At 35.7% G+C, this 26,899-nt stretch overlaps 2 protein-coding genes and 1 long non-coding RNA gene across 3 annotated transcripts; 1 reads left to right on the top strand and 2 right to left on the bottom strand.

Moving 5' to 3' along the window:
• The first annotated feature begins 321 nt into the window (after window positions 1–321).
• Window positions 322–2,551, top strand: LOC120192662 (sugar transport protein 7-like). The gene is given in 4 exon segments (XM_039195407.1): window positions 322–612; window positions 950–1,269; window positions 1,478–1,748; window positions 1,751–2,551. Coding segments are annotated over 4 exon segments (1,527 nt in total). The 5' UTR covers window positions 322–467; the 3' UTR covers window positions 2,542–2,551.
• LOC120192664 lies at window positions 1,156–24,802 on the bottom strand. The gene is made up of 3 exons (XR_005522794.1): window positions 24,792–24,802; window positions 11,513–11,518; window positions 1,156–1,287 (listed from the first exon to the last, which is right to left on the bottom strand). It is a non-coding gene; the product is annotated as an uncharacterized LOC120192664 (long non-coding RNA).
• LOC120192663 lies at window positions 2,796–5,885 on the bottom strand. The gene is made up of 4 exons (XM_039195408.1): window positions 5,587–5,885; window positions 4,137–4,336; window positions 3,807–4,051; window positions 2,796–3,640 (listed from the first exon to the last, which is right to left on the bottom strand). Exons 1-4 carry the CDS (start codon window positions 5,815–5,817, stop codon window positions 3,162–3,164), a joined length of 1,155 nt encoding a protein of 384 aa, XP_039051339.1. The 5' UTR covers window positions 5,818–5,885; the 3' UTR covers window positions 2,796–3,161.
• Window positions 24,803–26,899: the final 2,097 nt, after the last annotated feature.

Raw genomic sequence — 26,899 nt, 5'->3', positions numbered from 1 at the left:
ATGCAACTTTCTTCTTCCACTTTCACTTTCTTCAACGAATTCATTTCTATCTCAGTGAAAAAAGATCAAGAAAGGTAGATTTTGATCATAACCCAGAACAGTAAGCACCATAAATTTTAACTTGGTATTCACAAGAAATGAGTAATTACCAGAAACAGACGAATTCCATTGATTTTTCACTCATACATACATACATACATGAACTTGTTAATCAATGAAAATCGTGAGAGAATTTCTTTTCTTTTTTCCCTTCTTTTGCTGGCACGTGGTGATGGTACATTAAAATAAATGAATATTATATTTCCTTGACAGGGGCTTGCGTGATGAACGCTTCAGTCAACCACATTAAAACCAGGCTTTAAATTCTTCAACAAGAGAGGAGAAGGTTGAAGAAGTTTTGCCCTTTATATTTCCTCTGGTTTTTGGTGTTCCTAAGAGGGAAAAGTAAAAAGGCAAAGCTTTCAGCCATGCCTGCCGGGGGTTTAGCTCCGACCGGGGTGGCCAAGGAGAGAGCCGAGCTGTATCAAGGAAGGGTCACTTTGTATGTGATTATTGCTTGCATTGTTGCAGCTGTTGGAGGATCAATTTTTGGATATGACATTGGAATTTCAGGTATTTTCTCTCTTTCTGCAAAAAGATGAGAAAATTTGTTTAGATTGTTGTTCCATCATGTTTTCAATCAGATTTTGCGTCTTTTTGGCTGAAAATGGGACCAGAATTGTTCTGTTTCACTCGGTTTGAGTTCAATGAGGGATTCAATTTAGTTACTTTAGGTATCAAACAATGATCGGTCAATGAACATAAAGGTTCATGCATGACAAAAGTATACCAGAAAGGGTATTTTGCATGAGAATTTGCTTTGCCTGAAAAGTTCATTGACAATCAAAAAAAGGGTTATGGAATTTTGTGTTACTGATGTACTTTTCGACTTTATAACGATGATTCGCAGGCGGTGTGACATCGATGGATGGATTTCTTCGGGAATTCTTCCATTCGATGTACATAAGCAAGCAGCATGCACATGAAAACAACTACTGCAAGTATGACAACCAAGTGCTCGCGGCATTTACCTCTTCGTTATACTTTGCCGGTCTAGTTGCATCCTTGGTGGCATCTCCTGTGACTAGAAAGTATGGCCGTCGTGCGAGTATAGTTTGTGGGGGACTCAGCTTTCTTGTTGGGGCAAGTACCAATGCCGGAGCTCAAAATCTGGCAATGCTCCTCTTCGGTCGAATCATGCTCGGTGTTGGGATAGGATTCGGAAACCAGGTAATGGCCTTGTTTCATCTTCCTGTAATAAACTTATTCGGATTTCAATAATGGACAAATTTTCCCTTTTCCATATTGCTTTGAAGCATTGGAGTATTTCATTTACTTCTGGTCACGGGCAATGACTGAGGTTTAGCATTTCATTTAGCCATATAATATAGTTTGGTAGATATTTCTGAGTCTTTCTTTTTCCATGCTTATTGTGAAGGCTGTACCGTTATATCTGTCAGAAATGGCACCGACTCATCTTCGAGGAGCCCTCAACATGATGTTTCAAGTAGCAACCACACTAGGAATCTTTACGGCGAACATGGTAAATTATGGAACACAAAAGCTTGAACCATGGGGATGGAGGCTGTCTCTGGGCCTAGCAGCAATACCAGCCCTTTTAATGACAGTGGGAGGGTGCCTTCTTCCCGAGACACCGAACAGCTTAATTGAAAGGGGATCAAAAGTGCAAGGCCGAAAGGTCCTGGAGAGATTAGAGGCACTGATAAAGTCGATGCTGAGTTCGAAGACATGGTAGACGCTAGCGAGTTAGCAAATTCAATCAAGCATCCCTTCAGAAACATCCTTAAGAAAAGGAACAGGCCGCAACTAGTGATGGCGATCTGCATGCCGGCATTTCAGATCTTAACAGGGATAAACTCAATCCTGTTTTACGCTCCAGTGTTGTTCCAAAGCATGGGATTCGGAGGAAATGCTTCACTCTACTCTTCAGCTCTCACTGGAGCAGTTCTTGCCGGATCAACATTCATTTCCATCGCCTTAGTTGATCGATTAGGTCGACGAGCCTTACTCATCAGTGGGGGAATACAAATGATTATATGTCAGGTTATAGTTGCCATAATCTTGGGGTTGAAATTTGGGAACAACCAGGAACTATCAAAAGGCTACTCAATATTGGTTGTGACTGTAATATGTCTCTTTGTTTTAGCATTTGGTTGGTCATGGGGCCCATTAGGGTGGACCGTACCCAGTGAGATATTCCCACTGGAAACAAGGTCTGCAGGGCAAAGCATCACAGTTGCTGTTAATCTTCTCTTTACTTTCATCATAGCTCAGTGTTTCCTCGCAATGCTTTGTCATTTAAAGTTCGGGATCTTCTTGTTCTTTGCCGGATGGATCACCGTGATGACGGTCTTCGTTTACTTTTTCTTGCCTGAAACCAAAGGAGTTCCCATTGAAGAAATGATATTTCTGTGGAGAAAACATTGGTTCTGGAAAAAGATTATCCCTGAATATCCCGAACTCGAAGATCAGACTGTTTAGAAATACAAAAGAAGATATTCCTATGATTACTTGTTTGTAATGTTTTGTTACATTTTTGTAATGCTTTGCGTTGTATCTTAAATAGACTTGTTGAAGAGCAGATTACTAGATAATATCATATTCAACATCCGACTCTTAAACAAGTCTAATTATAAATCTACATATATATTTTTCTTTTATCTGTTACTCGAAATACTTGGTGGATACATTTTAGCTGAATCAGAAGCTAGATTGTCAGAAGATAACACACTTGAGATGTCATGGATTTAAAATTTATATTTCCTTTACAAAGCATGATTATATACATTTTAGCTGAATGAGAAGCTAGATTGTCAGAAGATAACATACAATTTTGCAGCCTCGTTGAAAGTGTTGGTTTCAATAAATTGATTTTTATCTGGTGTAATCAATGAGGACGTGCCAAAAGGGGACTATTATCCTCTATTTGAGAGTTAATTTCAGAAGGAAATTGCTGAAGTTGTCCACTGTTAGACAACTCTTCCCAGCCTTTGATATCCTGTTGCAAGCGAGTTGCACACAGGACCACATGGTCGAGCACTACCGGATCATCTGGAGGATTAGCAGAAGACTAAGCAAGGTTTGTCTATAAATTTGAGCTGCTAATAGCGGCCTTGCAACATGCCTGTTTTTATATTCATTGCTACTTTGATGACATGCTTACAGAGATTTCCCAGGCTTGACCAGCCGCAATCACAGAGAGAAAATTCTGAACCAGGATTCCAAATTGTATAAGCCAGGTTTCGGTCTGTTTGGGAGATGACTTTTGCAAGCTGGAGATTCTGCTCATCCAGTATCACATCGACGTCCGGTATGTGTAAGGCGTGATACCAAGCATTGCTCAAGAAAGATTCATCTCTTAGATTGGAAAGATATCCGGTTTCTGCACTGTATTGATCTAACCAATATAATGAGTGAAATTCAGTAGTCAAAGTATGGATTAACCAGTCGATTCTAGGCCAGAAATTGGAATGTTGATCCTTAAAAAGTTTGTGATTCAGTCTTCTGTGATAAGATTCAATGGCAGCATGGGGCTCTGGACCAGCAACAGGAAGTGACCTTATGCAACTAACCCACGACTCTGCAAGACAAAAAAATTATGTTTTCAGAAATTTTAAAACATAAAACATCATCCTACGTTTATCAGCAATTAAAGACATTGCTAGAAACACAGTATGATATTCACGCATAAGCAGCAGAAAAGAGAATAGCAACAGAATAAAAGCTAACAACCAATTGACACTCACCTATATACGATGACCAACAGCGCTTGAAATAATCCAGAAAAGCAGATTGATCAACAAATATTTCCATGAATTCTTCAACCGCATCCATTTCATTAGGTACACTTCTTGAGGAATATAATATCCAGCCCAAGTGCTTAAACATCTCTTGTTGAACATCAATGTTGCAGCACTTCTTTAAAAGATTCCTTATCCAAGCACGGCGAACATGCCAGGCACACAATAGAACCCGGCACTGGAAAGCATCTCTGCAGGTAAGCAACTTAGATTTCACATTCCTCCTATAAAATCAAAAATTTTCAAATAATTCAGAAACACCGTATCAGAATTTACCTTATGACTGAAAACCCAAAAGAAGGATCATCTACTAAAAAGGCATTGGGTCTCCATCTATAGACCTTTGCGCTTATTCTCTCAGCAAGGGAGCCCACCCATTTATGAATATCTTGACCAGCCAAAGAGGAGGTAATCACCCAAGCAACAGAAATTGCATTTCGGGATGAGTCAAACACAAGTAAAGTGGATAGAGGATACTGCCAATGAAGGGAATTTTCATCCAGTGTAAGGTCCTATCATTTCAAACCACGATAAAGATAATTGAGCTCAAAATTTGATAACAGAATAGACTCATGCATCCTTAAGTTTAAGCCTATGTTTCTTTAGGTATTTGTGCCCAAAACTTCCGGACAAAGGTATCGAGCTTTGTCCCTCCAAATAGGTAGAAAACCTAGAAAAAATCTGAGTGTACCCCTGTCATGCTCATACGCTTATTTAACACTCATCCCAAATCTAAGTAAACATAGGTTTAAGGAATAATGACTTTCCACATAACTTGTCTACACTGACCAGTTTCCAACAAATATATTTGCAATAATAGATGCGTAAAAAAACAGAAAACTAAAACAACACAGAAAAAATCTGAAATTATCATCTTTAGGTACCATTGCCTTATTTAGCACCTTGTATATGCTAATATCATTACTATATCCTACCATTGGTATTTCTTTACATTTGAAAACAACCGGTTTTGGTTTCTTCGGTGTTTTCCTCAGTTTCAAGAGTAAGGTATTCTTATTTCTTAATTACAGGTTCTCTGGGAATTATAGATACAGAGTATAGAGGCTCATCTTAAGCTTTCCTACTCTATAAAATGCACAGGGGAGCGTGCACACACACACATATATGATTTTTGTCAATGGTTTACGAGTTATTTTAAGTCAATTTTGTGGTATCATATTCTAAATTTCAAGTCCTTGTATTACAACCCTGTAAATAAACATGAAGAAACCTCCAACAAATAGAGAATTTGACACAGGAGTTTTACTATTATTATTCTATTTTATTATTTGTCTTATTTATATTAGTTATCAGACAAATAAATAAACTAGTATAAATAAGCTGCAAACTATCTCTACAGGCAACAACATTACTATTTTCTCTCAAGTAAATAGACAGAAACTTGAGGTTCTTACAACCCTACATTCTAAGGTTCTAACTTCTATCTTACACGTTTCAGCTTAATTTCTTTCAACGGCTGTTTTCTCTATAAACAACACCAGAAACAGCTTATGGCAATTTTACCAGCTGTTATGTTATATTTGTCATTTGGTATTTTGTCAAACAGCAATAATCCTAGGTGTAAAACATAAGGAAATCCATGGAGCTATGATCTCTCTCTTCTTTTCTCAAAAGTTCACTTCTGTTTCAGACTGGCAGGCTTATTTGAATCATTCTCTTTAAACACACGCATACATGTGTGTAGAAATTATAAACAAAAGTGTACCTTAAGTTTCTTTGAGCCAAAGGTAGAATGAGAAGCTATAGAACCATTATGTCCATAGCAAAGCATCTGTTGCAGCTGCCAATCTGTCTGTATCCCCAAAATAAAGGGTTCTAAAGCAGAAGCATCTTGGAAGCAGAAAACATGCTTTTGATGCCTTTGTACCCATATCTTTGCACTGCATGCATCATCAATGTGAAGTTCATGTGATGTATTACGAATAACTCTCTCCATGTTACGAACATCATTTCGTGTGAGAAAATCATCTCGGTTGTGTGGGCCCCATGCCCTTGGACCACCTCTGCATGATGCTGAATTATGTTGTCCAAAGATGTTCCAACATAAAGTATGGACATCACTTTCTGGCGCAATTCCTCTGAGATTCGTGGAGCATACATATCTCTTGTGCCCACAGCATCCTGATCAAGTATCCCATGACAAGGGGCCCCTGTTTTATCTACATGCTTTCTTTGATTATAAATTATAAGGGCAAGGAGAGGACATGTGTACAGGCGTTTTACAGTGAAGTGACAAAGGCAACCTCTCATCATGTGGCGTTTCCCTGGCCTGCTTCCCTTTCCCGTTGCGGGTTTGAAGTTTGAGCCATCTCCAAGACCAGATTCACAATCACGGTAATCTTCAGGACCATAAGAACACCAGTATCTGCAAAATCACCATACTAGCTTTGATGTTACTTAATGTACATAAAGATGAGCTATTAACATAGAAAAAAGCATTACTGCAAGAAAATATGTGGTAGAACGTACTTGCACAGACACGCATGCTCGTATAAAACATGATGCACTACAATAATGTTACTACCAAAAGTTTAGCAAACATGACTGAGATGGCTAGCCTTGAATGAAAATATTCACACTCCCATAGATAAGAACATGTTTTTCACATCTGCTGATTTTATGATGAGAATTGAAGACTACTTCGAAGAACTACTATCATAACAACAAATCAAGAAGTATCATATATAAACCGGTTTTCATTAGGCAAAGAGTTTAAAAAAGAAAAAAGAACTACATAGTAAACTGTAACATCCCAATTTAGGGGTTATGTTTTTTATAGATTAAATATGAAGTTGGTTGAAAAATAATTGTTTTATTAGACCATTATTTTATTAAATAAATGGAGGATAATGAATTAGGTTGAAGTGGACAAATTGTTGGGTGTGATGGGATTAAATTATGATAATGGCATTGCTGTAATCCATTGTTTCCAGCTTTCATTTTCGGCTAGTATCCATCATTGTTTCCAGCAGAATGGTCCAAATGAAATTATATATACAAAATAATATAGTGTTGGATGATGATTGCAGTGGTTGAGTAACCTCATATCATTGCTCAATATTTAATCATTTTATGGGGATTATCTGTTGGTGGGTTCAAGGAATGGAAGCAGACACTGCAACCGCTTCATCTCTGCAGCTTTCCTCAACTGCCACTTATGGAAGTTTACATACCATTGATTTTGTGTTTTTGGGTTTCCGAATATGACCATGGTTCCTACTGAAAACCTTCCTCACGGCGGCGGCAAATTTTATGGTTTTTGTGGCGGCGACAGTATATACACGGAGAGTTTTGGGCATATGACTCGTTTTCGTGGTGGGTATGATTTTCACACCGAAGCTTGCTTAGGAATAGGATCTAATTTAGAAGTTAACCGCATGGATAAAGATGAATCGAGAACTAATAGCGTTAATGAGGTGGGCTCCAACTCCAAGGATAAAGCCATCACCGAGGAAGAGCCGGCGAGGGTCGAGGTTTCGTAGCTCACAGTATCGTGGCGTCATATTTTACCGGAGAACTGGCCGGTGGGAATCACCTATATGGGGTTGTGGGAAACAAGTATATTTAGGAGGAATTGACACTACCATGCTGCCGCCAGAGTACATGATTGAGCTGCAATCAAGTTCCGGGGAGTTGATACGATATCAACTTCAATTTGAGTGATTACAACAAAGACAAGAGACAGACGAAGGCTTAATGAAAGATTGAAATAAGGAATAAGGAAATGATACGTGGGAGAAGGAAGTGAGAAAAGAGATGGACGATGCAATCACTTGAGCAAAGGAAAGTCCAATGTCTGAGCCTTCAAAACTGAAAGGATGAAGGAGCAAATCACGTGGGTTATGTGGCAATGCCCCACACACCAATTACTTGCCAAATGGAGTTATGATTCCCAAAGGAATATCACGTGGGTGGTGTTTTAAAAAGAAAGTGGAAAATTTCATCATGAGTACTTGGTAAGAATTTGACTTTGTCTCATACTTTCCTTTAGTTTTAGTTTATGGCTCAATAATGTAAATTAATTCGGTTCAGTCCCTAATTTTAGTGATTAATTATTATAGTAACGCCACAAGTATTCTATTATACTAATTGGGTTTCCAAATTATTATTTCAATTCTAATAAGCTATCTTTATGGCGAGGAAAATTATTTGGATATGAGATAGTAATTTTGATGGTCTGGATCGAGAGGAAAATATTGGAAGTTGAATCAAAGATCGAGGACTTCGAATGGAATTTAAATGGTCGACCAGTATGGCACAAAAATCGAGATAGTATTTTACTACCTCTTTATGCTTTATGGAACATGTGAATATTGATAAATGCATGATTAAGATAATGTTGGTCTCATTTGTGTAGTTAATTAATTTCTACACTCGATCTGAATACGGTAAAAAGGTTCAATAATTGATTATGGTTCAGATGACTTTTATAAGAAATTGAGGGATTGTTAGAATTAAATTACAAGTTACGTGCTCAATGATAAAGAAATCAACCTGGATCTGTAACTTATAATTTATTTCATCAAATGTTAAATGTTAAAGGTACTTGGATGAGAAATTATGAGAATACTCGAGTAAGGTAAAATTAAGAAAATACCTTATGTTATAAAAATACAAGATTTAACTATGGAAGTTGGATAAGAGGTTTTTAAAAACATATTGATCTGATAAAACTACTGATGTGCATAAGAAAGGCTAGTTTTGCTTAGAAAATATAAATAACTGATTTTTAACCCAAGAGGATTTGAGCAAGAATCTAGGAGTCTGTTAAGGGAATCATTTCAAGATCAGAGAATATTCGGGAAAGTAATTAATCATAGGATCTCTAAATTATATTATTTGGTTAAGAGTTAATACCGAAATTATCTGGTTAAGAAATTACGAAAATGCCTTTGAGAGGTAAAATAGTCCGAGTTGACCCTGAATGAGAAAATACTTTGAGGATTCGTACTTAACTCGATTAAGTACGAATTTGATTGTTAAGATCCTAACTTAGTGTAGAAAAAATACTGATATTTTGTTTGTAGAATCTGAGAAGGCACTTGACCAGAAAATATCCGAGTTATGAGTAAAAACCTGAAGAACAATTTATCGGGGGTGTTCTTTTGACAGAATTGTTCGAAATGACTGAAATAAGTGATAGGTTTGAATTCGATAATAAGATCAGACGCAAGGAAATGATTGTAATACATTGGATATGTAAAATAACCAAAATACCCTTAGAATGCAAATGACTAAGAATATCACCAAGCTCAGGAATGATTGGATATCCTCGAGCTCTGAAATGAATGGAATATAACTGAACACCAAAATGAACAAAATACCCTTATGGCCTAGAATAAGTAAATGTCTTGGATTAATTTAGAAATCCAAATAAACACGGATGTTGTACTGCTATTAAAAGTTATGGAACGCAGCTTAAGTGGTCAACCAATGCTAGTGCTATATCATTATCAGAATGATATAAGTATCACTTGAATGTTGGTTCGTCTCATTAAGTTTGGATTGATGATAATTTTGGAAGTAACCAGCTCAGCTCAACTTTGGATCGCATTCGGTACTCAGAAGTGAATATTCGTTAGAAAAATCAACCAAGAAGACCAAATTGAATTGAACGGAAGTACAATACTTATCCGAAATTCAAAAACATCCGAATTACTCTGAAAAACTCTGAAGTAACTGAGATACACTTGACTGTTAAATAAATTAAGTAACCTCAATGACTGAGGATTTAGTAAGTGATTTTGATAAGTCTGGAAACTCTGATGAGTTTACATAGTGTACAATTACGATGGGTTATGAACAAAATAATCAAGTACGTTAGCATTACATGATATTGTGGAAGCATGGAAATGAAATAAAGACACTGGAAGATCTATTCAACGATGATTCCGAAAATGATCTATGGACAAGAATTTGTGGTATTAAAGAGTAAATACTCTGGAAGAATAATGAATTGACCAATCGACAAGCATTAGTTCTGGGAACTATTCATCTAAGAGTTGTTCGATAATCTGATCAATCGACATAGGCTGTAAATGTCCTGAACCTTCATTTCTTCCTTATCAGCTCAAGTCACATTCTGAACAACTGATGATTCCATCAGTTATTGAACTCTTCCAATAGTGATTCTAAATTCCAACATTCTATCGACATATTGAAGATCTATGTTTTTCTGCTTGATAAGATTATCCAGTACCTCTGAATAATATCTGTAAACTCTGGTGTGTTCCCTAATCATATAAATATTTTATATGATTTCCGACTTGAATTCTGTTCTGATACATTACCTGAATTCTGTTATGATTTCTGATCTGGATTTTGTTCTGATATCTAATATGAATTCTGTTTTGATTTCTGATATCTCCGTTTACCGATAGAGAAATGTTTTATCTGGGGGGTTTATTGTTGGAGGAAGATTATCTGCAGACTCCTCGGCTTTGTGCTCAGAGTCTAAATGGCATGTGCGGTTGGGTGTATGGCTCTGGGGAACCTACACATTTATGATGTGAACGGATGGGGGTATATATATATATATGTTTTTTTTAAATCTATATATTTTTACATGGTTTTGTGAGAACACACTAGAAAACCTATTCTGATCTCCTGAACCTAAACATCCTAAATATTTTCCATCTAAACTGAATATTATCTGAAATATCAATGGGACTTCAGCTCAGCATAAAGATCTGTAAATATCTGGACCAATAAGGAAATATATGTTTATTTGTATCTGCACGTTCTTCAGCATCATCTGGTAGTTTTGTATTACTGAGCTTTCCGAAGCTCACTCTGTTACTCACCTTTTCAGGTTAAAAGAATTGTATCAATGAAGTTATCGACATCAGTAAAGGAGTTCTTTCGGCGTTGTTTGCAGAGTATGGTACATGTGATTAGGGGGAATGTAATTGTATTTTGTTTTATATACGAGTTTGAAAATCTGTTTTATTTCTGAATACTGATAAATGATTTATGAGTTACATGTTTAAGAAGTTTTAAATTTTCTGTTATTTTTATGGTGGGTCGCTCCGATGACCCTAATGTGACACTCCATATCGGATTGGGTTACCCGAATCGGTCTGAGGGGGTTACATTAAGTGGTATCAGAGCTATGGGTTGAGTCAAAATTTTCAAGTTAGATCGACCGGTCGAATTTCAAAAGATGTATGATTAGTACATGCCCCTAAACTACAATCGTACCTCTCTGAGCTGGAGCTCTAAGGTTGAGTTCCTATTTGTAATGAGCAAACCTAAGTTTTCATCTGTTAAGACTCTATTGTTTTATACAGTATACAGTGAAGACTTCCTGAAAAAGAGAATCACTTTAAGTAGCTGTTGATTTCTATCAGATTTTTCTCATCATTTTTTTCTCTCATGGGTATTATCAGTAAGTTATTTCAAAGGAACATAAAATCAAGCAGTCTTGTTTACTAAATGGAGTTCCATTTGCATCATACAGCGTATACTTGAGATATCTATCAACCCTTGGTTTGGTAATACTTCATTCAGATTTCTTCCTCCTCGACTCAATGCGGAAGCTAGCAGGACATTCTTCATTAGACGACTCCCTTTTACAAAATCATCTACTCTAGAAAAAGGGACTAGAGAAATATCATCACCGCTTTGGCGACCACCTTCTACTTTTACCCATGTCATGTGAGCAGCAGAGAATTTTGTGCAAGGAGGATCTTGCATCGGAAGGTTAAGGATATCCTCCATTCTTGCCATCTAAATAGAATATCTCATATAATTTAAATTTGTGAATTAATCCTTATATTTTAGTATTTAATGTATGTATTTTACGGGTTTACCCCTTGATGTTGCAATTGATAACGTGATAATAAAATGTCAATAGAAAGGCGATACTTGCACAAATCACTGTATTAAAGTTATATCGTGGTCATAATTCATTGAGTGATCTTAATAATAAAAATGAAGTTATTTTTTTATAAGTTTTAGGTATGAGCAATATATATGTAGAATGTGTATACGTTTATTTTCAATGTCTAAAAAGATTATGAATAAATATTATCTCATAATCACCTCAAACTAATTAAAAAAATAATATGGATATTTAATGTTCTAGTCCCATTACATTTCATCATCACTGGTATGAGTTGTAAGCCATGGATTCTGAAAACCCCAAAACCTTTAAAACCCAAGCTGAAACACCTCATTCATCAACCAACATAGTTCATAAAGTGAAAAGAAACTTATCTTTTAAATCCATATGGGCAGAATCGAATGGCGCCATGGCGAGACTTGGGCACCTGTAGCCAAGGACCTTAACCTAGGCACCACATTGATATTCATTGGTGTTTACAACATTGTCATCAGTGCCATATATTGTGTTCCAATGTCTGTCCAACCCATAAAATCGATTGTCGCAGTGGCTATATCTCAATTTTACTGGTTTCGAGTGTTACAGGGTTGACATAGATGGTGTACAGATTGATACCTTTGTCTGTTGTTAGGGGAATTCAACTGTTCCAAGGCTTATCATCTGTTATGAGTGGTGTGAAGTACAGTAGAAAGGTTCAGGATCTTTCAAAGTCGAAATCTATGGGGAATAGGCAGTGGTTGGATTGATTTTGGCCCTTTTTTGTGCTTGTTTCGTATCTGGTGTCAATGGCGCAGGTCAATAAAGTAACAGGAGTGAGGTAAATGTTGATGAAGAAAGAAGTATTAGAAAAAAAGAATGAGGAAAATCATGGTTACCATCCTTTCAGCTTTCATCGTTTTAAAAAAAATCATAACTAAGTCACTTCGACTAATTGATTGCAATAATTAGATGATTCTACCGTTAAAATCTCAAATATAAATTTTTTTATTATTAGCTCAAATAGACATTATTTTTTGTTTTAGAAGATGACTCAAATAGACATTAATTTTTTTAATTAAGTTAAAAGTGATTATAAAGTAATATCTAATTAATTTTGTTACAAATGAATTATTTGGGTTTCAAGATTCTTGAATATCGAGGGCTCCATTAAACGATCTAAACAGTTAAGTCTTTTACACAAGTGAGAAGAAGAATATATTGTGAGGTCATCTTATGATGTATGATATAAACAGATGTTTAAGAAATTTGTATGTTTTGAGGATGATTTCATGGCTTTTGAGATAGATTATTGAGAACTTAATTTGATTAATCAAATGAGGAGATTGAGATGAATCTTATAATGAAATTTGTGGTTTATCAACCACCATAAACGACTAGATTTTATATTGCATATGACTTGATTGTTACAATTGATTAATGACATGCTAATTTAATTTAAAATATTTGTATTTTTCATTATTATTACATATCATACTGCTTTTTTGTTTAACGGCAATGATCTGATTATTACAATCGACTAATTGAGGGATTTGATTTTTTTTTAATTTTAGTGACCAAATCATTCATTCATTACATTAATCTTGAAAAAATCGAGTTTGAAAAATGTCGAGGATTTTAGACCAATAAGCCTTGTGGGTGGACTTTATAAGATCTAGTCAAAGGTGTTATCCAGAAGATTAAGACAATGTATGGATGCAGTAGTTGGCCTTTCACAATTTGCTTTCATTCTGGGTCGGCAAATCACGGATTGTTCCTTTATCGCGAATGAGGGGATCGACTGTTGGAGGAGGAAAGGTCTTCAAGGAGTAGCGTTTAAGGTTGACTTCAAGAGAGCGTATGATTCATTAGAATTTGCTATTGAAATTAGTAGATTGCATGGGGTTTGGTCAGAGATGGAGATCTTGGATGAAAATGTGCGTTTCTACGGCTTCCATTTTGGTGTTGGTGAATGGCTCTCCTTCAGATAAATTTCGGATTGCGATGGGTCTTCGTCAGGGTTGCCCTCTTTCCCCGCTCCTTTTCAATTTGGTTGTTGAACTATTGAGCTTGATGTTGTTGATGTCGAAACGATTTTTAAAGTGTGGGGAGCGTGGGGGCAAGATTTGGAAAACCACATCATTTTTAATTATTCTCTTTACGATTGAATTTTTAATTAAAAACAATGTGATTTTAGAAAACTCTCGTTTCGAAAAAAAATTGAAAATTCCTTTACGATAAAAAAACATATGGTTCGAGGAGTCGCCACCAATATTTGATTAGGGTGTGATTGGGAACCCAAAAAAACGTTTTTTCATTTTAAATAAAAATTAATTTTAATTAAAACAACAAATTGGAGTTTGTATTACCAGAAAATGAGTTCGGGAGTCGATTACACATGGTAAAGGATTAGCACCCCCACAACGCCCTAAATCGGTACCTAATCGATTAATTAACGTCTTTTCAATGAATTTTACAATTTCAATTTTAATTTAATTTTTGATCCCTTAAAACAACAAGAATGTGAATTTTATAACATTCAAAAGCAACGAAATATGTTAAATTAAAATTACCAAGTCATTAGAAAGATAAAGAATATTCGATTATTTAAAAATATTGAGACTAGATCTTTAGGTCAGTTCTAACGACCTTTTCTCAACAAATTTAAATAGTCGAACATTTCTTTTTCTTTCTCTCCCAAATTTTAAAGTAAAGAATCAAAATTTTTTAGTGACAAAGACGGGGTTAGATCAAGTTATGCACGTGAAGCTATCATACATATTATGCAACATGATGTTAATGCAAAAATTAATTAAACAAATATTATGATTAAAATATCATGCAATGTTATTTTACTACCAACAATTATATACATATTTTATTTTCACGTGTTATACCATATATATATATATATATATATATATATATATTAATATATAATACATCAATGTTACTAAAATAAATAAAAGGAAACATAACACTTAAAAATGTAAAGTTAATGTCGAAACGATTTTTCTTAAAGGTGAAATTTTAAAAACCGCATTAATTATTAATTTACCTCTTTCAATTGATTTTTAATTTAAAAACAAATGCGATTTAAAAAAACCTCTCGTTTCGAAAAATTTTAGATTTCCTTTATGATAAAAAAAATGGTTCGAAGAGTCGCCACCAATCCTTGATTAGGGTGTGATTGGGCACCCAAAAATGTTTTGTCATTTTAAATAAAAATTACTTTTAATTAAAACAACAAATTGAGGTATGCGTTACCAAAAAATGAGTTCGGGAGTCGGTTACGTGTGGGGAAGGATTAGCACCCCCACAACGCCCTAAATCGGTACCTAGTCGATTAATTAATGTGTTTGCAATGAACTTTAGAAATTCGAACTTAATTTGACTTTTGATCCCATAAAACAAAGATGTAAATTTGAAAACATTCAAAAGCACTCAAATAAATTAAATTGAAATTACCAAGTCGTTTTAGAAAGATAAAGAATGTTCGATTATTTACAAATATCGAGACCAGATCTTAAAAGTTATAACAACATTTTCTCGATAAATTTAAATAAACGAACATTTCCTTTTCTTTCGTTCCCAAATTTTAGGTGACAAATCAAATTTTTGGTTTCACTTTTGGGATACACTTTTAATTTAAAATCGTCGAAACGGCTCTCTAATCAGTTAAGACAAGCACTCAAGACAATTTAAATTAAAAGGGTATTACCCTTAGTCTGATTATGTATTTATAAGTCGAGTTATGCGCATGAGGGCATCATACAAATTATGCAAAAAGGATGTCATGCAAAAATTAATTAAACAAATATTATGATTAAAAATATCATGCAAGTTGTGCAAAATGATGCATGCAGTTCGTAAATACATATGCAAAATATATAAACCATATGCACAAAGATCCCAACAAGAATGTCTGTAGAAAGATGATATGTTGCTTTCATCAATGTAAATATGAAACTTTGCATGGCAAGCAAGGAAATCAGAACACAAAGTGTCAACTAATACTTTATTATCGCATACTAAGAATGACCGAGGAGAGAAAAAAAATTAAGCTGTTACTTTTTAGTAACTAGCAATATATATATATATATATATATATATATAAAGAGAGATAGTAAGAGAGAAATAGAACCAAGCCCAAACCAACTCAGTATGAGAGTCCTGACATGTTTCCATACCAAAAGAGTGACCCAAATGTTATGGTTTATGAACGAGATTCCACAATAGCAGACTCCATGATAGCTAGTTCCCATTTCCCAAGCATTGTTTCCTCCAAAGACTAGAATAGACGATGAAAAGCTGTACTTTTTAAACCTCATTATCCTGCCTCAGCTCTTACTTTCATTCTTGTTCATAGACCCGTCAGCTCCAGTGTATTTTTACTCGAGTAATACTCTTTGAAGAAATAACAGTTCAAAAGCCTAGACACAGTCACCTCCCTAGTCCCAATACATAGACTCTTTGACTGAAAGCTTAACAAAGCTATCCTAGTAACACTGACTCATTAAGGTTTTATTAGATTCTCTAGAGTTGAACCCATATGCATAATGAGACTCAGAAAAACGCAAGGTGGGGAAGAAAAGAACACAGGATCAAAACAAAATGCGTTTATATAAGACAAATCATGCACATTTTTTAACAGTGAAAGAATATAGTAGAACATGTTTTCAAGCCAGTATTTTACAAGTTGGTAAAGAGTGCTTGAAGTGTTTTACTGGACTAACAAAAACCCGGGAGGGATAAAGAATATAATATGAACAGATTTCATAATTTCCCAGCCTTATGTGGTTACAAGCGTATACATCACACTGATCGTTGACATGCAAAATGTAAATCGATAAAATGATGAGGAAACATATCACCGAAACGCAATGTCATGTAGCAAATAAGACAAAACCCAACAAGTAAAACTCAAATCCATTTCTCTCCAGTAGCTAAAACATCGAAAAGAAAGAAGAATGTTCGTCGTAAAGAAATGAAATCGTAACAAACACAACTCATAAAAGCAGAGCGAAAGCTAATCGAAGCTAAAATAGATTAAGAAATATAAATGATGGACAGAGAAATAGATGGAAAAGAGTACTCGGGTTTCTCTTGAGAAGTAGAAGATTGGCTCTTAGACTCTGCCAGTTCCCCCCTCTCTTTGTGTGTTCTCCTCTTTTCCTTGTTTGTGATGCCTTGAAAAAATTACCAATGCCAGTAATGCTTCATTTTTCCTTTTTTTTTGAGAACTGCCCACTCTCCAATTTTAAATCCTCCTCTATCCTATGAAAACCGAAACCCTTTTTTTTGTTAACTCCCGATAACCAATTTTTTTATTTCCAGGGAGTATTCACATGGGTTGGAAATTGCTCTGCAGGGTTACTGGGCTTGAGTTGGGCCTTCAACTGGTATGCTTCGGGTCTGCTCCAACCTAGCCCCGGACAAATCGAGTATCTACAGCTGCCCCTCTTTGCTCATTATCATGTAATGAGAATAGAGCAAAGATCAAAAGATGATCGAATTTGTCCGGTCATGAGAACTTCAAACGATTAAACCATTCCACTATTACTTCGGGATAACTGAAACTTGAAAAATCTTCAAATGACGGGTCCACTCCCTCTTGTTCAGGGATTACGGAACTCGAACAATCTTCTAAAAAAAAGGGTTTGCTCCCTATTACTTCAGGGAGTAGAACTCGAACAATCTTCTGGTGTGATTCTGCTTCACTATTCTTCCATGAAGGCTCAACTTCAAAGGTTAAACTGCCATCTGAACCTATCGTTTCCTGGGACTTTGCATCTGTTAATGACTTCTCGTGCGCATTTTCTTTTAATCAATTGATCAACTTTTTTGTACTCGAGAAGGCTTAAAATGGCCCGGAGGACTTATCATCTTGGTGTGAAAATATCCTACAAGAAACTCACAAATGAGCCGAAAGATTTAATCATCATGCTCGAAAGACTTACTGATGACCCGAAGGATTTCATCATCATGCTCGAAAGACTTACTGATGAATTTGCTTCACTACTCTTCCGTGAAGGCTTACCAGTTACCCGAAGGATTTAATCATCATGCTCGAAAGACTTACTGATGGCCCGAAGGACTTATAAATTGTGAAATTTTGAAAATCGTATTCTTTGTTTTCAAAAGTTTCATCTTCTCAAAACATCGTTTTTTCATTTTCAAATTCATGTGAAAACATCCTACCCGAAGGTTTTACAGATGGCCCGAAGGACTTATCATCTTGCTCTAAAGGCTTACAGATGACCCGAAGGATTTAAACATCAAGCTCGAAAGACTTACTGATAGCCCGACGGACTTATAAATTATGAAATTTTGAAAATCGCATTCTTCGTTTTCAAAAATTTCATCTTCTTAAAACATAATTTTCATTTTCAAATTCATGTAAAAACATCCTACCCGAAGGTTTTATGGATGGCCCGAAGGACTTATCATCTTGCTCTAAAGGCTTACAGATGGATTTGCTTCACTACTCTTCCGTGAAGGCTTAAGATGGTGCTTCACTACTCTTCGGTGAAGTTTTACAAATGGATTTGCTTCACTACTCTTCCGTGAAGGCTTGACTTTGCCCCAATCTCCTGTGTACAAGTCACTTTAATCGAGTGATTCCTCTCTTCATACACGAACATCCCTGTTTTTCTTCTATATTTGATGGTCATCACTTCAGAGTAATGTTTCTTCTGTGGATTAGACCTCTCTGTTCTTCAGGTTCTGCCACTCTAAACATGATTCCCTGCGTTTAAAGTTTGACTTCTCCCTTTCAATCGTCGAGATTTTAACATCCTGCATCTTATCTTTTCACTGGAAAATCTGTCAAAATCATGTGTTTATACATGAAACACTAATGCAATTAAATGTATTAGTGTAATACATTTTCTTTTATGCAAATGATATTTTCTTGAATGCATAAATGTTGAATCAATCTTTACTTGGCTTCAGAATGGCAAGCTCGATCTTCTTCTACTTGATCATTCTTTCAAGGGTTTGCTTTAGACGCTCATGCAACAACTCATAGTTTCCAACTTGCATTTTTGACGAGTCCTCTGATCTTCTTCCATCTTCTTGTCGTCTCAGTCTTTTATCTTCATTTCGGAGAAAAAATTTTCTTTCTCAACTTCTTGCTATGGTCAGAAATACGACTGTGTTGCCCCATTTTCGTCCTTGGCTCAATTATGCTTTCTGAATTGTTCTTTCAGGACTCTACCTTTGATTGATGCTCGGTTGGTTTGCTTTACAAGGTAAGCTCTGCTCAAATTCACGGTCTGCCCCTGACATTTCAAGTTGTGAGACTCATTCTCAATATCTTCTTGGTCTAAATCTTGTCATCCCAACATGATCTGGGTTTCTGGTCATGCCCCCAAAGTGGGTACTCATGGATTTCTTTGTGCCCAACATATCCTAACTTGAATGTTCTCATTATGGTGTCACTTCACAGTGGTATTGTCAAGTATCTTGAATGCGTCTCTTCGCATTGTCATAAACACTTAAAAAGTGGTCAATTCTTCTAACAAAATGTCTTGCATTTTATACAAGCTGTGATAAATGCCCATTCTGAATAACGAGACCATCTTCTTCTTGGCGGGTTACTGACAACGTCACAAGGAAATGTTATAAGTTTCATTCTTCATTCATTTTGTTCTCTTGGACCATCTACTTCAAGATCGTGGAATGCTTCATGTTCTGGCATTGCTTATTCCTTTTCTCCAATAGAGGAATAATGAGTCTCACAAGCTTCAAGGATCTTTCACACTTGAAATGACATGTTTGAAAATGTTTTTCCCTTTTCTCTTATTATAGGGATCAAAGAATGAAAGAATTTTATAAAATATTACCCCTTAATTCAGGCTCACAATCAAATCAAATCATAAACATGAGTTCAAAAAATATCAAAAGAATCAATAACTATTTAATTTTTCAGAGTTATAACTCTTTGACAAGTGTCAAAATTGATGGGTTGGCTTCAGGTTGGCTTCCTATTTTTTAAGGTTTCGGCCAACAAACTTACATTTCTTTCTCGGTCCTTGTGAACATCACAACATGCCCCTCCTTCTGGCTTGGTATTTTTAATCGGATACGGACAAAATGGAGCTACTAGCATAATCAATTACTAGATTTTCTAGAAAACTTCTATTTCAGTTCTCTGCAATCTTCCATTTGTTCAAGCTTCATAGACTCCTCTAACAAAGGCAGTGCAGAAATATCGGTCTAAAAATGAAATTTCTGAGTGCTCGTGTGAAATTGACTATAACAGGTGTTCCTTAACTCCCTTAGTCCATCTTTACCGAAACTCCTTATTCATAAAATTTGCCATTGTCTGGCTAGCTGAATTCAGCTTTATTGTAATTTTCCTTTATCGGGCTAGCTGAAGGGTTCATCTCATCACAAAGTCTTTGACTTGACAATCACAGTGGAGCATACACCGAATTGCCAGGTACCCGATCAAGGTCATGGTTTGAATATAATCTATTCATAAAGCCAGGGCTTTCGAGTTTCCTCTATAACCAATTGCTTTAGCGGAATAGCTCAGCTTTATTGTATACATATAATATAATCATTTTTATCAGGCTAGCTGAATTATATCCATAAAGCCGGGGCGTTTAACCAATTGCTCTAGAGGGATAACTCAAGCTTTATTGTATACATATAATATTATAATCTGGGTATACGGATCCAATTTCCTAAGCTTGTCAAGAAGAACTTGTCATAGTCTAGGTGTTGTTGAAAGTCAGAAAATCTCATCGTTAGAGTTCAATTTCCAAGCAACTGACCTAAACTAGATTCACCTACCTGACTATTCCATCTGTAAAGATCATAATCATCCTTGAACATCATCAACAAAAGTGAAATATAGTTGGTTTTGTAACATTATACACAAAAGATGCCCCATGTTGTCCGCTCGTATACATACCTGAATACCAAGCCTCTTGTTTTATCCTTATGATAGAATAAGGCTATACCTGTCCTTGCAAGAAAATGGTATAGTTTTCGATTGTATTTTCTGGGGATAAGGTCAAGGTCCTTGTTTTATCAGGTTTCAATCATGTCACCTTGTCAAAGAACAATAACTCTGACCATCTACAGAGTTTTTTTAATTCAGTTGATATTCAAATAGTATCAAGTTGCAAATTTGATTCAATGCTCACCATCCTTAAAGTAACATGAATTTATTTAAACATCATTACAAAAAAACTGAGAAATGATGAAAAACAAGTTCAAACATGATGTTGCAAATGGAATAAAGCTTCATAATAGAATGAAATGATCTCTTCCTACCTAGGATGCCCCATTACCCATCTAATGTCGTGGCACTTAACTCAAACGGATGTTACATATTGCTCTTTGATACCCCACTCGAGCTCGTCATCCACTGTTCCACCAATTCCTCTGTTAACGTCCCATTAGCCACAAGCATCTCTATCTCCTTTAGCAGCGGCCTACAGTTTCCAGTAGAATGTCCCAATGCCCCCAAGTGGAAATCACAGACACTATCTTGATCATAGCTATGAGCAGAAGGGTCTGGTTGCACCTTCACTGGCCTCGGTGTGAGGTATTGACCTTCAATCAAATGGGGATACAGATCTGAGATAGGAGTTTGGAACACTTTTAAAGCATTTTTCGATCTTGAGACTTTCTTTGGACGTCTCGAGTAACCAGCTACCCCTTTTCTTTTACGATTTTGAGAGATCTGGACGTAACATTCATTCACCTTATCAGTTTGTTTCTTTTGATCGGTTGGTTTTTTAGAAGTGTCTTTCAAGTTTCCTTTGCTGATTGCATCCTCAATTAACTCTCCAGCTTTCATAAGATCCTTGAAGTTATTTGTCGACTTTCCCAACATTAACTCAAAGAAAGGAGCTGGAAGAGAATCGTGAAACATATATGATATTTCTTCTTCTAACAAAGGAGGCTGAACTTGTGCTGCCACTCCTCTCCATCTTAGGGCATATTCTTTAAAGCTCTCAGTAGCTTTCATTCTTATCCTTTGAAGGTCATGACATTTTGGGGCTAAGCCTTTAACATATTGATATTGCCCCATAAAAGCATCAGCTAAGTTAACCCATGTCTTGATCTGTTCTTTGTTCAAACGGTTATACCATACTATAACTGGCCCAGCAAGACTATCATGGAAGTAATGAATCAACAGATTGTCATTATTTAGGTACCCTTCCATCTTTCTACAAAACATCTTCAGATGAATTAGGGGACAACTAGTGCCATCATATTTTTCAAAATTAGGCACCCTAAATTCATGTGGGATGACCAAATCAGGAGACCAAACTGAGTTCTCTAGCTTCTAACTCCTTGTGAGGGGCATTAACAACCTTCATATCTTTAATGGCTTCATTCAACCACCTGAATTTGTTTTCAAATTGCTCAAAATTAACGAGGCTCATCCCTAGGTCTGAGTTAGATGCTCCAGGGCAAATTATCACTCTTGATGTTCCAGTCTGATGAGATTGATTTCCTTTATCCTTCATTTTCTCTTTACCAGCAGCCTGTGGTACCAGTACCTGGATCATTTGATTTGATACGCCTTGCAAAGAACCCGATGCTTGATTCCTTGTATCTTGTTGTGACCCGACTAACTGCTCTTGCAATTGATCTTGTGATCCCTTATGAGATTGCTCCATTGCTTCCATTTGCTTATTCACGATGATGAAGAAGTAGTATGAATGAAAGATCTTGTTATTACTGTCACATAACCTTCCATAAATTATTTCTGTGTTTTTTATAATTAATGTATGTAAAATGCTTAAATAAATACATGTAATGCAAATGCAAATACAAAAGGTGTCATTCCAGAGTGACCATATTAAAACAACTTTCATTGAACACAAAGGTCTCGATACATAAAAACAAACTTTACATATAATTGACAGCTTTCACTCCGACCTTTTCTATCTCCTTCAAAAGCCAATTTAATTTCCACTCATACTCGGGGGTCGAGTTGTCAATATGCTTCAATTCTCTTGCAAAGCCAGCTAAATCAACCCATTTTTGAGCCACATTGCTTGCTTGGGTCATAGTTTCTTTCATGACATTGTCTCTTTTCTCTATCTTGAGTGTCGATTCTCGGAGCTGTAGACACTGCTGTTGAATCTTCCTTATAAGAAAGTCATTGTGGTTATGAAGCTCTTGTATAAGATCACTGCAATCATCCACTATCTTCATCAACTTCTCGTTCTTGGCTCTAACGGCTTCAATCTCAGCGTCATTCTCCCACTTGTGGCGTTGATATGAAATTTCCATATTGGCAATAGACTTATTCAACATCTGATTCTCGGTCTGATATCTTCCCAAATTATCAACAACTATATTGCGTCTTTTTTCTGCAATTTTTAAATTATGAGAAAACTTCTCAACTTGACCTTCGTGCATCTTGCAATTCTTTCCCAACTGTTCAACATCATTTTTAAGTTTAGTGACCCCTATTATCCACTCCTCTGGGACATTTCCTATACCAACAAATTTAAAAGTTTGACTGATCCTTCGAAAATCATCTTGCATGGCTTCCATCTCTTTGCTCAATTTATTATTTTCACTTCTTAAATGACGAATCAGAGCTTCGTATTTTGGCAAACAATTTTCTTCATGGATGTTCTCACTGATACTCTTACCCTTGGTCGCTTTTGGTTCAAACTCAACAGGATAATTTGTTTTCAAACTGGGTTGTCTTTTCAATTCAAACTCCAATACTCCATGATCTAGAAGAAGTTGGACTCGACGTTTGAAGGTGGAACAATTCTCAATAGAATGTCCTTGAATCCCAGCATGATATTCACAACAAACGTGGACGTCATACCAACTTGGATATGGAGGTTGCAAAGGTTTCACATAATGCGGTGCCACTTCTCGGGCTTCTAACAGTTCATCATACAATTCCTTATATGATATTGGGATGGAATCACAACGAGATCCACCTCTCAACTTGGGTTGAATTGGAGTTTCCAATTTTATTTCCCCTGATGTTGGGAATAGACTATCAAACACCAACGAGTTTGGACTGCATGTCTTCTTTTCATCCTTATGAACTTCTATAGTTGCCACTATTTCCTTGGCATTTCCAAACAACTTGTTGATACGAATAATGATTATGCGTGGTTTCTCATTTTGGCTAGAATCAGCAGGTTCTAAAATAGTCCTTTGCGTATCTGACACCTCGAGATTGTTTTCATTGAGTTCTTTCTTTTCTTTGGTAGAAGTCTCTCTTCCTTTGGATAAAATATCTATTCTATCCATCATCTTGGACATTTGCTTTTTTATCTCTCTTATCTCATTGTGTTCTTCATTAGACATATGATCTTTATGTGCGCAACTCTCTATTATTTTCGAAGCTTTCTCAGGATGCCATTTCTCGACTGTGTTATAGTCTGTTTGATCACGAAACCCCTTGTTCGTCATGAAAACCTTTTACTATGATGAACACTCACAAATCAACACCTTTTGAATATGTCATGATCATGCAATTCGGACAAAGAGAAAAAAAACAACATAGAAACAAGTTAGTACAAATGAGATAACAAAATGACAACAAGCAACAATAGCAAAATAAATAAATTAATGCTAATAAGAATGCAAATGCAAATGCAAATCCACAAGGTGTTAATTCCAAAAGTGACCACCATAGAACAACCTTCATTTAGACAACAAGAATTCAGTACACCATGTAGTCAAAATATAAATGTGATTCTTCATTTCTTCATTTCCTTGAGCTGTACTCTTCATGGAATCTAATATTGCACCCAAAGTTGTCGGCGTACTTTATCACCTTTGATGACAGCTCCTTAAATTGAATCTTGAGGTCTCTATTTTTACTTTCAATATGAAGTAGTCTCATGTCTTTGTGAAGGGTCTTGTTATCCTTGGTGTAACTGTATCTATCTTCTGAAGGTATCTTGGCCTTCACTCTTTTAAAGGAAGTCTTCAATCAGCTTCAGATTTCTTCATTCATCGGATGTCCTTCTTCATGGATCATCTGAATATCTTTGAACCTCCTGATTTTGACTACATGGTTAAGAATTTCTTGTTTCAGTATGACCAACCTTCTTATTAGTCAATCACTTGCGAATTAACACCTTGTGATGACATGAAGATGCGAATGCAATAAAATCAAAATAAAATAGACATAGATAAAAAATGGGTTATTACACATAATATCAACAACAAGATAATAAATATCATAATCATTAAATAAAACCTACCCTTACATGTTGGCTACCCAATCATGTTTTAGTAGATCCTACCCAACATGATATCTACCCCCATGCTTTGTTTGAACATTAAAACCCTAACCGCATAATATCTAATTCACATGCTTGCTTGACAAATAAACCTAACCGCATGATTTCTAGTTCGCATGTATTTATTCGAAAAGTGAAAATAAATGACTCAAAAAGCTTTTCCTTGTGTACCATTCTCACGAGACTCTTAAGGTTTGGGTTAGGCTCGACCTAAGTTCGGGCTCTATGTTCACTATATGCTGGGTTCGGTTCTAAAGTAATAGGTTCTCGAATTGTCGTTGTCGGTGCCCCCTTGGGCTGTCGAACCCTCAATCCTGGCCCATCACAGGCTTTAGGGGATCGAGTTCAATTTCGAGGGAACACACCTCCTTATGTCCATGCGGAGGTGATTACCATCACGAGGACCATAAGGCGTAAGCTCCAGGAGCAATCCACTATCCCATGCGGAGGTGAAAACCACACGAGGGCATAGTCTCTCGCTCCTACTTAATTTGGACGGAGCGGGGTTTTAGCTCATGTCATGAAAATGCAGCTGTGCAGTGTGTGAGGAAAAGCGAAAAACAAACAATAAAAACACTGAAAATCAAATCTCAAAACACACAATTATTCTGAAACCATTAGCAAACAGATCAGTACATCTATTTAATTGTTAATCGAATTAAATTAAAAAACCAAAATACAAACAAAACTTATTAAAAACCAAACAAGGGATCAAAAACCAAATTAAAATGAATTTATAACTTTCAATTGCAAAGACAATTAATTAATCGACTATCGGTCTGACTCTCTAAAAAAAATTCCCAGTGGAGTCGCCAAGCTGTCGAAACGATTTTTCTTAAAGGTGAAATTTTAAAAACCGCATTAATTATTAATTTACCTCTTTCAATTGATTTTTAATTTAAAAACAAATGCGATTTAAAAAAACCTCTCGTTTCGAAAAATTTTAGATTTCCTTTATGATAAAAAAAATGGTTCGAAGAGTCGCCACCAATCCTTGATTAGGGTGTGATTGGGCACCCAAAAATGTTTTGTCATTTTAAATAAAAATTACTTTTAATTAAAACAACAAATTGAGGTATGCGTTACCAAAAAATGAGTTCGGGAGTCGGTTACGTGTGGGGGAAGGATTAGCACCCCCACAACACCCTAAATCGGTACCTAGTCGATTAATTAATGTGTTTGCAATGAACTTTAGAAATTCGAACTTAATTTGACTTTTGATCCCATAAAACAAAGATGTAAATTTGAAAACATTCAAAAGCACTCAAATAAATTAAATTGAAATTACCAAGTCGTTTTAGAAAGATAAAGAATGTTCGATTATTTACAAATATCGAGACCAGATCTTAAAAGTTATAACAACATTTTCTCGATAAATTTAAATAAACGAACATTTCCTTTTCTTTCGTTCCCAAATTTTAGGTGACAAATCAAATTTTTTGGTTTCACTTTTGGGATACACTTTTAATTTAAAATCGTCGAAACGGCTCTCTAATCAGTTAAGACAAGCCACTCAAGACAATTTTAAATTAAAAGGGTATTACCCTTAGTCTGATTATGTATTTATAAGTCGAGTTATGCGCATGAGGGCATCATACAAATTATGCAAAAAGGATGTCATGCAAAAATTAATTAAACAAATATTATGATTAAAAATATCATGCAAGTTGTGCAAAATGATGCATGCAGTTCGTAAATATACATATGCAAAATATATAAACCATATGCACAAAGATCCCAACAAGAATGTCTGTAGAAAGATGATATGTTGCTTTCATCAATGTAAATATGAAACTTTACATGGCAAGCAAGGAAATCAGAACACAAAGTGTCAACTAATACTTTATTATCGCATACTAAGAATGACCGAGGAGAGAAAAAAAATTAAGCTGTTACTTTTTAGTAACTAGCATATATATATATATATATATATATATATATAT

Source organism: Hibiscus syriacus, unplaced genomic scaffold (genome assembly GCF_006381635.1).
Source record: "Hibiscus syriacus cultivar Baekdansim isolate YM2019G1 unplaced genomic scaffold, ASM638163v2 tig00116976_pilon, whole genome shotgun sequence".
In the NCBI taxonomy this organism is placed as follows: domain Eukaryota; kingdom Viridiplantae; phylum Streptophyta; class Magnoliopsida; order Malvales; family Malvaceae; genus Hibiscus; species Hibiscus syriacus.
This window is presented reverse-complemented; position numbering and strand designations above follow the sequence as displayed.